The sequence below is a fragment of the Hyaena hyaena genome, unplaced genomic scaffold (genome assembly GCF_003009895.1).
Source record: "Hyaena hyaena isolate Hyena2069 unplaced genomic scaffold, ASM300989v1 scaffold_299, whole genome shotgun sequence".
Lineage (NCBI taxonomy): Eukaryota > Metazoa > Chordata > Mammalia > Carnivora > Hyaenidae > Hyaena > Hyaena hyaena.
This window is the reverse complement of record NW_024080930.1, coordinates 700,430-713,180: the sequence shown is the minus strand read 5'-3', so window position 1 is coordinate 713,180 and position 12,751 is coordinate 700,430. Positions and strand designations below refer to the sequence as shown.

At 34.5% G+C, this 12,751-nt stretch overlaps 1 protein-coding gene across 5 annotated transcripts in view; it reads left to right on the top strand.

The window, feature by feature from the left end:
- The window catches only part of TENT2 (terminal nucleotidyltransferase 2), a 74,150-nt gene that overhangs the window by 20,922 nt on the left and 40,477 nt on the right, over positions 1-12,751 (top strand). For 4 of the 5 annotated variants that reach the window (XM_039247467.1, XM_039247466.1, XM_039247464.1 and 1 more), the window contains 4 exons: positions 7,431-7,545; positions 7,635-7,726; positions 9,464-9,542; positions 11,979-12,048. In XM_039247467.1, coding sequence (XP_039103398.1) covers positions 7,431-7,545; positions 7,635-7,726; positions 9,464-9,542; positions 11,979-12,048 — 356 coding nt within the window. The remainder of the gene's footprint in view (positions 1-7,430; positions 7,546-7,634; positions 7,727-9,463; positions 9,543-11,978; positions 12,049-12,751) is intronic. The other variant, XM_039247468.1, reaches the window with a different exon arrangement.

The following is a 12,751-nucleotide window of genomic DNA, read 5'->3' as shown; positions in this document are numbered from 1 at the left end:
CCGTTTTTAAATTGGATTATTGATTGATTGAGTCATATGAGTTTCTTTCATGTATTTTGGGTATTAGCCCCTTATTTGGTATATTGTTTGCAAATAATTTTCTCCCATTCTGTACATTGCTTTTTCATTTTGTCGACTATTTCTTATTCTGTGCAAGAACTTTTTAGTTTGATGTAGTTCCACTTGATTTTAGCTTATGTTGCCTGTGATTTTGGTGTCAAGTCCAAAAAATCATTGCAAGACCATTGTCAGGGGGCTTTTTTATGCTCTTCTGTTCTAAGGAGTTTTAACATTTCATGGCTTACATTTAAATCTTTAATCCATTTTGACTTGGCTTTTGTGTATGGTGGAAGATAGGGGTCCAGCTTCATTCTTTTGCATGTAGATATCTAGTTTGCCCAACATTTAAAAAAAAATTCTTTTATGTCTTTACCTTATTTTGAGAGATAGAGACAGAGAGTGAGCAGGGGAGGGGCAGAGAGAGGGAGACACAGAATCTGAAGCAGGCTCCAGGCTCTGAGCTGTCAGCACAGAGCCCGACGCGGGGCTCGAACCCACAGACTGTGAGATCATGCCCTGAGCTGAAGTCGGACACTTAACCGACTGAGCCACCCAGGCCCCCCTGCCCAACATTGTTGAAGACTACCCTTTTTCCATTGTGAAGTCTTGGCACCTTTGTCAAAGATCAGTCATATATATATGATTGTATATGTATGGGTTTATTTCTGGGCTCTCTAGTGTGGTTTTTGTGTCTTTTTTTTTATGCTGGTACCATACTATTTTGATTATTATAGCTTTGTAGTATAATTTGAAATCAAGTGTGATCCTTCCAGCTTTGTTCTTGCTTAAGATTGCTGTAGCTGTTCTGGGTCATTTGTGGTTCTGTAGGAATTTTTCCAATGCCTTTTCTATTTGTGTGAAAAATGCCATTGGAGTTTTGATAGGGATTGCATTAAATCTGTAGATCACCTTGGGTACTATGGACTTTTTAATAATTCTTCCAATCCACGAATATGAGATATCTATATTTTTTTGTTGTCTTCACTTTCTTTTGTCAGTATTTTATAGTTTTCATTGTGAAGATCTTTCACCTCCTTGGTTAAATTTGTTCCTAGGGCCCTATCTTTATAATGTATGTATCAGAAAAGTTTTGAAAGCTACTGAGATACATACATTTATGTGGAAAATCTAGGCCAGGGCTCAGCAGAAGAGGTCCTCAAGTGAACGCTTGTTTTGTTTTGTTTTTCCATTCTCTTTTTATTTCTTGGCCAAATTCGTAATAATATATGCCTAAAAGCAGTCAAACTTAAGGGAAAGAAATCAGTAATTCAGACTGCTTCATCAGTGTGCCAGTTGATAAATTAAGAAGACTATATCTTGTCCCCACACAAAACATAGTAATTTAACACGCTAACAAGGAGTGTGTTATTTTCGGCATGACATTTTCCTGATTCTATCTTATTTTAGTTAATTTTAAGAGAAAGGGAATTCAGCATCAATAATGAATTTAAATTTTTATTACATACATAACTTTATTCTGTAATTAGTACCAGCTTTTTCTTGCTTTTTTCTTAAGTTTATTTTTTGAGAGAGAAAGAAAGAGTCCATTTGTGTGCACATGCGTCTGTGCGTGAGTGTGAGAGGGGCACAGAGAGAGAGAATCCCAAGCAGGGCGACCCCTATGTAGGGGCTCAATCTCACGAACTGTGAGATCATGACCTGAGTGGAAATTAAGAGTTGGATACTTACCTGACTGAGTCACCCAGCTGCCCCAGTACTGTATTGTAAGATTATGGCAGTCTTGTTGCCTGAGGAGAGAAAGCCCAAGAGAGCCTGAGAAATTGCTTGTTTTTGTTGGAATATTTATGAACTAATAACTGATGTTTTCTGTACCATGTTTAATTTTATTTCCCTTGTCTTGAAAGCTCATTACTGATTTGTCCTTGTTGTTTCAAATAGCAATTATATTTAGTCAAAAACGTGTTACCATTTTTATACTTTATAGTTATGATCAGGTCTTGGTAATCCCAGCTGATTAGTTTTTTTTTTTTTTTTTTTTTTTAACCTGGGGCCCCAGCTAACAAGAACAGATGTAGAAGCTGCTGAGAATGACATGTGAAAGTTCTATGTTAGGCTTTATTGACCTACTTAAAATTTTTTCTGAATCCCAATATATACTTGTCCTGGATGGCTTGTGTTGACCTAAGACAATGGTAACTTCATTAGTAATTTGTTTGAGCCTGACTTTGACGACAGGTTATAGTATTTTTTAGGAAAAATGAGCATTTATATTTGGAAGAAACTATTTTAAACTCTATGTAGGTAAATCTTTTTACAGTTTTGAACATATATAACATACTTATAGTAAAAAATAGATATCTTTTACTATTACTATTACTTTTACGTTAAAGCAATAGATCTTGGCAGGCAGCCTAAACAGGTAGTATTGTAGAGATTTAAATAACTTTAAGAATAGGGGTACCTGGGTAGCTCAGTTGGTTGTGTCCAACTTCAGCTCAGGTCATGATTTCTCAGTCTGTGAGTTCAAGCCCTGCATTGGGCTCTGTGCTTACAGACCAGAGCCTGGAACTTGCTTTGCTTTCTGTGTCTGCCTCTTTCTCTGCCTCTGACTAGTTTGTGCTCTGTTTCTCTCTGTTTCTCAAAAATAAATGAATGTTTAAAAAAATTTAAGAAAAATAAATATTAAAAAATTTAGATAACTTTATGAATAATATATTTTATGGATACTTTGTTGGAATTATTTTTTTAAGCTAACAATAAGGAAAAATTTGCTTCTGAGTGAAAAAAAAGCAGTTACTATTTTTTAAAAGTTTGTTTATTTTGAGAGAGACAGAGACAGCATGATGTGGGGGTGGGGAGACAGCAATAGAAAGAGAGAGAATCCTAAGCAGGCTCTACACTGCCAGCACAGAGCCTGATGTGGAGCTTGAACTCAGAAAACCACTAGATCATGGTCTGAGCTGAGACCAAGAGTCAGATACTTAACTCACTGAGCCATCCAGGTGCCTAAGTGAAACAAAAGCAATTACAGAAAGCTCCTGAAGTGCCATTATTCATAGTCACTTTGGTGTTCCATTTATGATCTGAATAGTTGATGCTTCATATTCATCAGCCAAGGAGAATTCATATCCTACTTTCCTCCCCCTCCCCTGGATTATTCAGCCATCTTCTGAAATATTTCTCTAACTTTAAGTAGTAGAAGTCTTATTTTAGCATATATGTATATTTATTTTGAGCTTTGTCTCATTTTTACTTTATATTCTATATGGTATTTGTTCTAGGATATAAGAACATTATTTGATAATGTGAATCTCTAAGTAAATAATTAGCTAGTGAGGAAAATTCTTTTGTATAGAAGCCTGTTAGATCTCCATTATAGCAGTACTTGAAAGAGAAGAAACGTTTCCATGAATGTAAAAAAGGGAAGGGAGCAAGTATATAGAATTTTATTTTCCACATAATTGCAAATTGTTTCATATGTGAATGTTTCTGTATGAACATAACATTCAGATGAAAGAACTTTTAAATATGATAAAATTTAATTTGAGCATTGTTCTAAAGAAATTTGTGTCTTTTTGTTGTCCACCAAATGTAGTTAGGTATAGGATAGTACCTACTATCAGTTCTAGGATTGTGTTGCTCTGCCTAACTGATTCTCTAGATCAGGAGGTTGGCACAATTTTTCTGTAGGGGCCAAATAGTAACTATTATAGACGTGTGGGGCCTCTGTTAAATACTGTTTTTCTTTTCTTTCTTTTTGAAACAACGCTTTAAAAATGTAGGGGCGCCTGGGTGACTCAGTTGATTGTCTGACTTTGGCTCAGGTCATGATCTCATGGTTCGTTGGATTTGAGCCCCGTGTTGGGCTCTGTGCTGACAGCTCAGAGCCTGGAGCCTGCTTCAGATTCTGTGTCTCCCTCTCTGACCCTCCCCTGCTCACACTGTGTCTCTCTCAGAAATAAATAAAACATTAAAAAAAAATTTTTTTTTAATGTAAAAATTATTTTATCTTACTGGCCTGTAAAACAGCTCAGAGGCAGTATTTTGCTTACAGGCCATATTTTGCCAGTCCTACAAATGAATGAAACTTAATCATTCAAGTGTCATTTAAAATTTTATATTAGCCACTTTACTAGAAACCTTTTTCAAATCTTTTATAAACTTGGATGCTTTCTTAAAGCTTTTTTATCATGGAAAATATCAAATATATATAAAAATAGAGTATAAGGTCCTCATATCACCAAACTTTAAAAACCAACAACATGCTACCAGTTTTATTACATCTATATATCTGTCCCTCATTAGTTTGAATCATTAATATAATGATATAACATTCACAAATACTTCAATATTTTTTGTTACCCTTTTTATCTATCCTTTTTGCCAGTGCCATACTGTTGTAAGTCTTGAAGGCTGGTTAGGCAAATCCTCCAACTTTTTTTCTTTCCTCCTCCTCCTCCTTCTTTTGGCTATTCTTGTTGTTTTTTTTTTTTTTTTTTTTTTTNTGCCTTTCAGATAAAATTTAAAGTTATTTTCTCAGTTTCTAGAACTAAGCCTGCTAGGTCTGGTCTTGTCTTTTCCTTCTTTTCTCTCTCTCTCTCTCTTTTTATTTTTATTTATCTATTTTGAGAGAGAGTGTGAACAGAGGAGGGACAGAGAGAGAGTCACAGAATCCAAATTAGGCTCCAGGCCCCAGTGCAGGGCTTGAACCTTCAAACCGTGAGATCATGATCTGAGCCAAAGTTGGACACTCAACCAGCTGAGCCATCTAGGCTCCCATCTTGGCTTTTCTTTTTAATTGTACTGACTCTATAGATTAATTTCAGGAGAATTAACATCTTAACAGTAGTTACTTGATTCATGAGCATGGTATAGCTCTTCATTTGTTTAGGCTTTTAATTTCTTACATCAATATTTGTTAATTTTAAGTGTACAAGTTTTATATATATTTTGGTAAATGCATTTCTAAATATTTCTTGTATTTTGCTGCTATTGATGTTTTTTAAATGTAGATTTCTGATTGTTCTTTGTTAGTACTAGCACATATACTAGTAGAGTATACTAGTAACTTTTTAGAAACTTAAAAGGTGAGAGAAAATTCCTTGGCTTGATATATTATGTTAAAAATTCCATTAGTCTTGTGGACATGTCTTTCTCATGTGCTTTATTATCTCTCAGAGTGTTACCTCTATTTTCTTATAAAAACTTTGTATGGGAATTGACCAGAATCCATTTTAGGCATCATTTCTTCATATATTTTTTCTTGCCTCTCATTCACACCTCCCTTTCTGAGATACCAGTTTTCTGTTATTTGTATTTAACAAACACAGATACAAGTGAGAGATCTTTTCCTGTACCACTTTTAAATGAAGAAGGTTGGCAGGCTAGCTTTACTATGTTACCGCTTTAAGAATCTCTTCTGTTGTTATATAGTATTCAGCAATATAGTTTCTGAGAACTTTTCTCTCCTTTTTCTCTATTTTTCTATACAGTAGAATTTTTCACCCTCTCCAGTACTGGCCTTTGAGTCAGATAATCTTTGCTGTGAGGGATCAACCTATTCATGGTAAGATGTTTAGTGGCATTCTGCCTTCTATCTACTAGATAACCAGTGACCACCCAGTGGCACCTCTCTTACCCCCAGGTATGATAACTAAAAATGATGGTAGGCATTGTCACATGTCTCCGTGAAGGCAGAGTCATTCTAGTTTCACACTCTTTTCTCTTTGCCTCTAATGGCTCTTTACTGTTTATTTTAGATTTCTTCTTTTGCTAGTTTCCGCTTGGTGTATTGCTCTGTCTTAGAAGGGAGCTTTCACGTTTTTTTGAGATTTCTCATCTTTCTGTGATGCTCTTGAATTTATCTATGGACTCTTGCATATAGCCTGTGAAACTCTCCTGCAGCTTTGATTGCTGTACTACTCTGAATTGGATTCCTTAATTTGAGGAAGGGGCAGGAAGTGTAGTACCTATGGACAATTTGATTTCTGGATGGTCTGGCTTTGGGACTATCTAAAATTTTTTCCTTTTTTTCTTCTTATTTCTGATACCATGTGGGTCTTGCTTCTATTGGTATTTGGTCCCCTCTGCTCATATCTTGGGTCCATGACTAATACATAATCATCTGTTTTGTATTTGTTGGCCATGTTTTATTTTATTTTGTTTTGGTTTGATCTGTTTATTTTATTCTCCTATTTCCTTTATCGTTTTGGAGGGAAGGTTATTAAAAAATATTTAAATATTAAATATTGAGTGATGCTAAGGACCAGCCTTGGGCTAGACCTTAAAATATAAATTTGAAAGATGCCAATTTTGTGACTTAAACATTTTTTCAGTTTCATGTTAGCAACTCAGATATAAGAGCTTAGAAGGTGATTGTTTGTATATACCTAAGATTAGTATTTTGCAGGACAGATGTCAGAGCATGACACGGGAATAATGTTAAGGCATGATAAAAGAGAGTGGTTCAAGGGATGCACTCTGGGGTATAGATAGGTAGGGAAGGGAATCACACCATTCAGGTGCTGATAACCTCGTAGAAAAGGCAGGGTTCAGTGGAATCCAGGTCTTTGTGTTTCTAGAGCAGGTATGAGGGGAGTTAAGAATTGGATTAGAGATTGAAGCCCAAGATAGTATACTGGAATTTAAATTTCAGAAGTAGAGGAATTCTGATTTTTTTTTTTGTAAAGACCATGTTATGGCTGTGGGAGTGTAAAGCAGATGAAAAATATTGGAGTAAGAAAATTCAGAAATGGTAGGAGTGATAGGTAGTGCATTGTAGATGAGGAATTTACCTGTGATGATGGCAAGAGTTGGATTGAAGGGGAAAGTGTGAATCAGATAGAACGATAAACAAGGAGATCCAACTGTAGATGGCAATAAAAAGACAGGGTTCAGGCCAGTATTGTTTTTAAGAATGGGGAATAATATTTATTTTTGGTGGTATAAATACTAGAGGCTGTGCAAAACTTGTTTTTTTTAAAGGGACAGATAATAAATGTTTTATACGTTGCTGCTCACATGCTTCTGTTGCATATTTTATTTATCTGTTTGTTTTAATAACCCTTTAAAAATGTAAAAACCATTCTTTACTCATGTGCCAAAAACAGGCTGCAACCAAAGATTATAGTTTGCTGTCCCATGGATTATACCCATTAAGAATTATCTGTGACCAGTTGTACTTTTCTGTGACTTATCAATGATACTTTACTTGGGAAAAACTCATAACTATTTTATTACTGAGTAACTGTCATTACTTGAGTGACAGTAGTTTTGGAAAGTGTTAAGGAGATCATATGTATTCATTTTAAAGATACCATTGGTAATATTGTTTTACACTTCTTAGTATGGTAATTACGTTTACATTTCTAAACAAAATTTTAACTTTTTTTTCTTACGGTGGATTCAAGTTGAGTCAGCAGATACTGGAGTTATTTGAAGCATGTCAGCAGCAAGTAAGTGATTTAAAGAAGAAAGAACTGTGTCGAACACAGCTGCAGAGAGAAATTCAGCTCTTATTTCCACGTATGTTTCCCTGTTTTGCATGCCTTTACGTATATATGTTCCTATTTTAAGTTTTAAATAATACTTTATAATCCCTTCTATTTCTCTAGAAAGCAGACTTTTTTTGGTTGGGTCCTCTTTAAATGGATTTGGTACCCGGAGCAGTGATGGTGATTTATGCCTAGTTGTTAAAGAGGAACCAGTAAGTAATGAAACATGTATTTCAAGTGTTAAATTTCATATAAAAATCTTTGAGAGAAAAAACTTGTTTTAATTAGTTCTTTGGATTTTCTCTTCATAATAATTCAAGAAAACCCAGGAAATGCTTCTTTCTCTTTTAGGGCACGTGCACATGCACAAATAAGCATATCACGATTTTAGCATTAATTTATTCTTAAGTTTTTAAAGTGAGATGTCTTCACTGTGTTTTAAAGAGCTCTACCTCTGTATTGACTGGATTGGATATGTTGCCAAGATGTAACAAGAAGAGCATGTGTCAGTATTATGTTGATATAGTGAAACCTTGGATTGTGAGTAACTTGTTCTGCCAGTGTTCCACAAGATGAACAAACATTTTTTTTTATTTCAATAGCTTTTATTATTTATTTATTTATTTATTTATTATTTTACAAATAGTTTGTCAAATTGGTTTCCATATAACACCCAGTGCTCATCCCCACAAGTGCCCTCTTCCATGCCCATCTCCCCCCTCCCCCCACAAACATTTCTAATAAATTTTTACTTGATTAATGAGTAAGGTCTTGCAATACATATAGTACATCCCACCAAATGTCACATGATCACAACTGAGCCAATGGGTTTTGAAATTTGCCTTGTTATACAAGTGCTTTGGATTACAAGCATGATTCTGGAATGAATTATCTTCTTAAACCAAAGTTTTCCTATATTTCCTTTCCATTTGAATTATCAGTGATTCTTTTAATTCCCCTTCCTTCCCCCACCCCCCCCAAAAATGCTATGGGGTTTGGAGTTCCTGTTTTGGGAATACAAAAAGGGATTTCACTGACATTTTAAATATTTTGGGTTGTTTCTTTTTATTTTTGTTTTGCAACCAAATTTTGTTTTTTAGGATTTGTTTGAATTTCCTGTTAACTGATACTCTTGTGTATCCTTCACACTGTAGTAATTGGTGTTCACTATACTGACTTGAAGCAGTCTCTTCAATATGCTGAAGTCTCTTCTGAATTACCAAAGATTAATTTCAGTATAATTTTAATGTGCCTTATTATACTTTACCTCTTTAAAAATACAAAAAAATCTATTGAATATTTTTATTAATATATATTAACATATTAATATATATTTTTATTAATTTTATTATTTCACTAATAAAATTGGCTCCTAATTACTGCAAATCATAAGGAGATTTATTCCAGGAAACTCTGACACTTTTCTATGCCTTGAAATCATATAAAGGAAAAAAAAAGCCTCAGAAATAATAAACATAGCGAAGAATATTAGAGTTTTAATTAAGTCTCTCATGCAGTTAGACTCTTTTCACCCACATCACACCAATCCTCCGTCTTTTTGATATGTTTGTACTGTTCTGTTGGAACTTATCCTTAAAGCAGCTCACGTTGTAGACAGGGAAATAAACAGAATTTTAACTTTATGTAACATATTTTGTTTTCCTAGGAGAGGATTGCTTTATGTGCATTTTACTAAAGTAAAAAAATGACATATAAGACTTCCAATATTTTAAAATTTTTCCTTCAAATTTATAATTTGGGATTTAGGAATGTGGATGTGAAATGAAAGACAGCATAAAAGTTGACATTTTTTATAACATAATTTAAAGTGTATATTGAAAAATAACTGGAAATAAAAGCATACTTTTTCCTTTGTTGAGAAACATTAAGAAAATAAAACAATAAATTTAGAAAGATAGTGAAAAAACACTTTATTTTTAACTTTTCAGTGTTTTTTTCAGGTAAATCAGAAGACTGAAGCACGGCATATACTCACCTTAGTCCATAAACACTTCTGTACTAGACTTTGTAAGTCTCGTAAGCCTCAAGTTCGTATGTCATCTGACATGACTATTTAATATATCTCTCATCTGTCTCTCACTTTACTTTCTGATAAGAATTGTTTATTTTCTGGTCAGGATAGGCATAATGTGGATCCTTTTTTCTAAGTAAATTCTGTTTAACTCAATTAAAAGGAGAACAATTCTTTATTGAGTGTACTTGCAAGATAATCCCACTGTTCGCATTGGGGAATTCAAATGTATATAAGCTTTGTTGCTTTTTCTCAAAAGGTTATCATGCTGGTAGGGAAGCTAACGTATGAATATGAATAGCTGTAGTGTATGGTATCTGTGAAAAGCTAAGAAAGTGATACAGGTAAAGTCTTATAGGTGTTCCTGTGAGGGAGTGAGAATTTCATCTTTTTCCGCAGTGACATGCAACTTATGACACCACGTTTTGTTTTTTTTTTTTTTTAATGTTTTATTTATTTCTAGGAGAGAGAGAGACAGTGTGAGCAGGGGAGGGTCAGAGAGAGAGGGAGTCACAGACTGAAACAGGCTCCAGGCTCTGAGCTGGCAGTCAGCACAGAGCCTGACGCGGGGCCCGAACCCACGAACCGCGAGATCATGACCTAAGCGAAAGTCGGACGCTTAACCGACTAAGCCACCCAGGCGCCCCTTGACACCACGTTTTAAAAATAAGATCATTGAACATGAAGCCCAAATGAATTACTCCAACAGAAAGCAAATTATTGACTTAGGCCGCTTTATTATAAGATTTTATTTTTTGGATAAGCTAGCTCAGCGGATTTAATCCACATGTTAAGCCATCATAATGTATTTTATTTACTTATTTATTTATTATTTTTTAAAAACTTTTTAAATGTTTTATTTATTTCTCAGAGAGAGAGAGACAGCATGAGCAGGGGAGGGGAAGGGAGAGAGGGAGACACAGAATCTGAAACAGGCTCCGAGCTCCGAGCTGTCAGCACAGAGCCCGATGCGGGGCTCGAACCCACAAGCTGTGAGATCATGACCTGAGCAGAAGTCGGACGCTTAACCGACTGAGCCACCCAGGCACCCCCATAATGTATTTTAAACTTCCACACCACAGAATATCATGGACCAGTGAAGTCACATTTACCATGTGATATTAGAAAGAGATGTGCCCAGGGGCGCCTGGGTGGCTTAGTCGGTTGAGTGGCTGACTTTCACTTGGGTCGTGATCTCCCGGTTCGTGGGTTTGAGCCCCGCGTCGGGCTCTGTGCTGCCTGCCAGCTCGGAGCCTGGAGCCTGTTTCGGAGTCTGTGACTCCCTCTCTCCCTGCTCACGCTGTCTCTCTCTCTCTCTCCTAGAAATAAATAAAAATATTAAAAAAAAAAAAAAGAAAAAGAGATGTGCCCATTTATTCAGAAGATAGTCCTTACGTGTCAGGCTTTGAACTGGAAAATACAAAGTCAAGTGACCTGTTACTGCCCTTGAACAAGTTATATCTATTGTTGAAGAGAAATAAATCCCAAGTGACTTACTTTAGTGGACTTAAGTTGTCACATCTGTAAAATAAAGGAGTAATTCATAACTTAAGTAGATTTTTAATAACTGTTATGAAAATCACATATTAAAAATGGAAGGAACCTTAAAGATCATCTAATTCAAAGGTATTTTTGGTTGTTAATTTTCAGAGTTAAGGAGAATAGTGATCGTGGGTTCAGTAATTTGCCTGAAGAATGTAGTTTGTTTGTTGGGTGTCAGAACCTGTACCTGGAACTTGAAACTTTTAACTCTTTTTTTCATTAAGCCTCATTGAATTCCTGCATACAAGTTCTGTTGAAGCTTGACTTATTTTATGATTTTGGTGGTGAAAGCAATATAACGGAAAAATTTTTAAGTCTAGTGTTATGTTTTTCCTTTAGTTATAATATTAGGAAACTGCTCCTTTGGGAAAAGTTGGCAGTTTCCATTTTACATACTTCTGTATTTTCCTGATTTTCTGTAATAAACATGTATTATTTTCAAAAAAAATTTTTAAGGTTTAATGGGATAAAAAATATGTATATATGTATTCTTCTTCTTAGAGATCATATTTATTTAAATGTATCTCTATTCCGTGTATCATGTTGCTGGCATTTCCACATTTGAGACTCTTTGTAAATATGATATTTATGGCTGCCATAATATTTTGCCTTATGCTATAACAGAATTGAGCTATGGCCCTGCTGCCAGCCTAGATATTTTTCCTGCTTATAATCCTCTGGTGAATTTCTTTATAAGTATTATTAGATACTAGACTACATTTCTGAATTTTAATATAAAGCTCTCTAAATGGTATTGGAAGTTTTCAGTCTTAGAAGAATTTGCTAATATCCTTTCTTTGTGTTCTTAAAAGACTGTTTTCATAAACTGTTTTAGCTTAGTAAAAAACTATTTGAGAAACATTTACAGATGTTCATATTTTATTCTTCAGCTGGCTACATAGAGAGACCTCAGCTGATTCGAGCAAAAGTGCCAATTGTGAAGTTCAGGGATAAAGTCAGGTAAGTAATTATCGAATTTTCATTTTTCAGTTGTTTTAGATCATTTTATTTATTTATTTATTTATTTATTTATTTATTTTGAACAATAATCTTTATTATTGTATTTTCCAGGGTACATATAATCCTGAGCTACTGCATTTAGACATTTATCAATTACTCTTTTAAGTTTACATGTATTTTGCTCCAAATTCTCTGATGAGTACATTTTTATACTAGTCAGGAACATAAATAATTTAAACTATTATTCTTATCTCTGGAATAGCCAATTAATTTACTCATATCATTTCATCATCTTACTTCTACTACATTAAAGGCTTTAGAACATTACTTCTCAATTAAGCAATTTCTTTTTCAAAACTGCAAAGATAGGCAGTGCGAGAGCTGATTCCTTAAATCCTAGTGAATTCTTAGAAAACTATGTTGCTTTTTGTCTTTGATCTACGTTCTTGAATAAATTGGGTAACTATCTGACCAGCTGTATTTGAAAAGAATGAAAAGAGTAACTACCTCTAATCTCAACATTTTAGCTACTGTAAAATGTCATAGGCTCTCTTCTCATATAAGCAGTCCATAATTAGCCCAATAGGAAAACTTTACCATGATTTAATGAAAAAGAGGGCAACCCAGTGTAAATATATCTTTGTTTAAATGGTTAATTTTATAAAATATGTCATGTGAAATACTTCCTCCAAGATCTATAAAG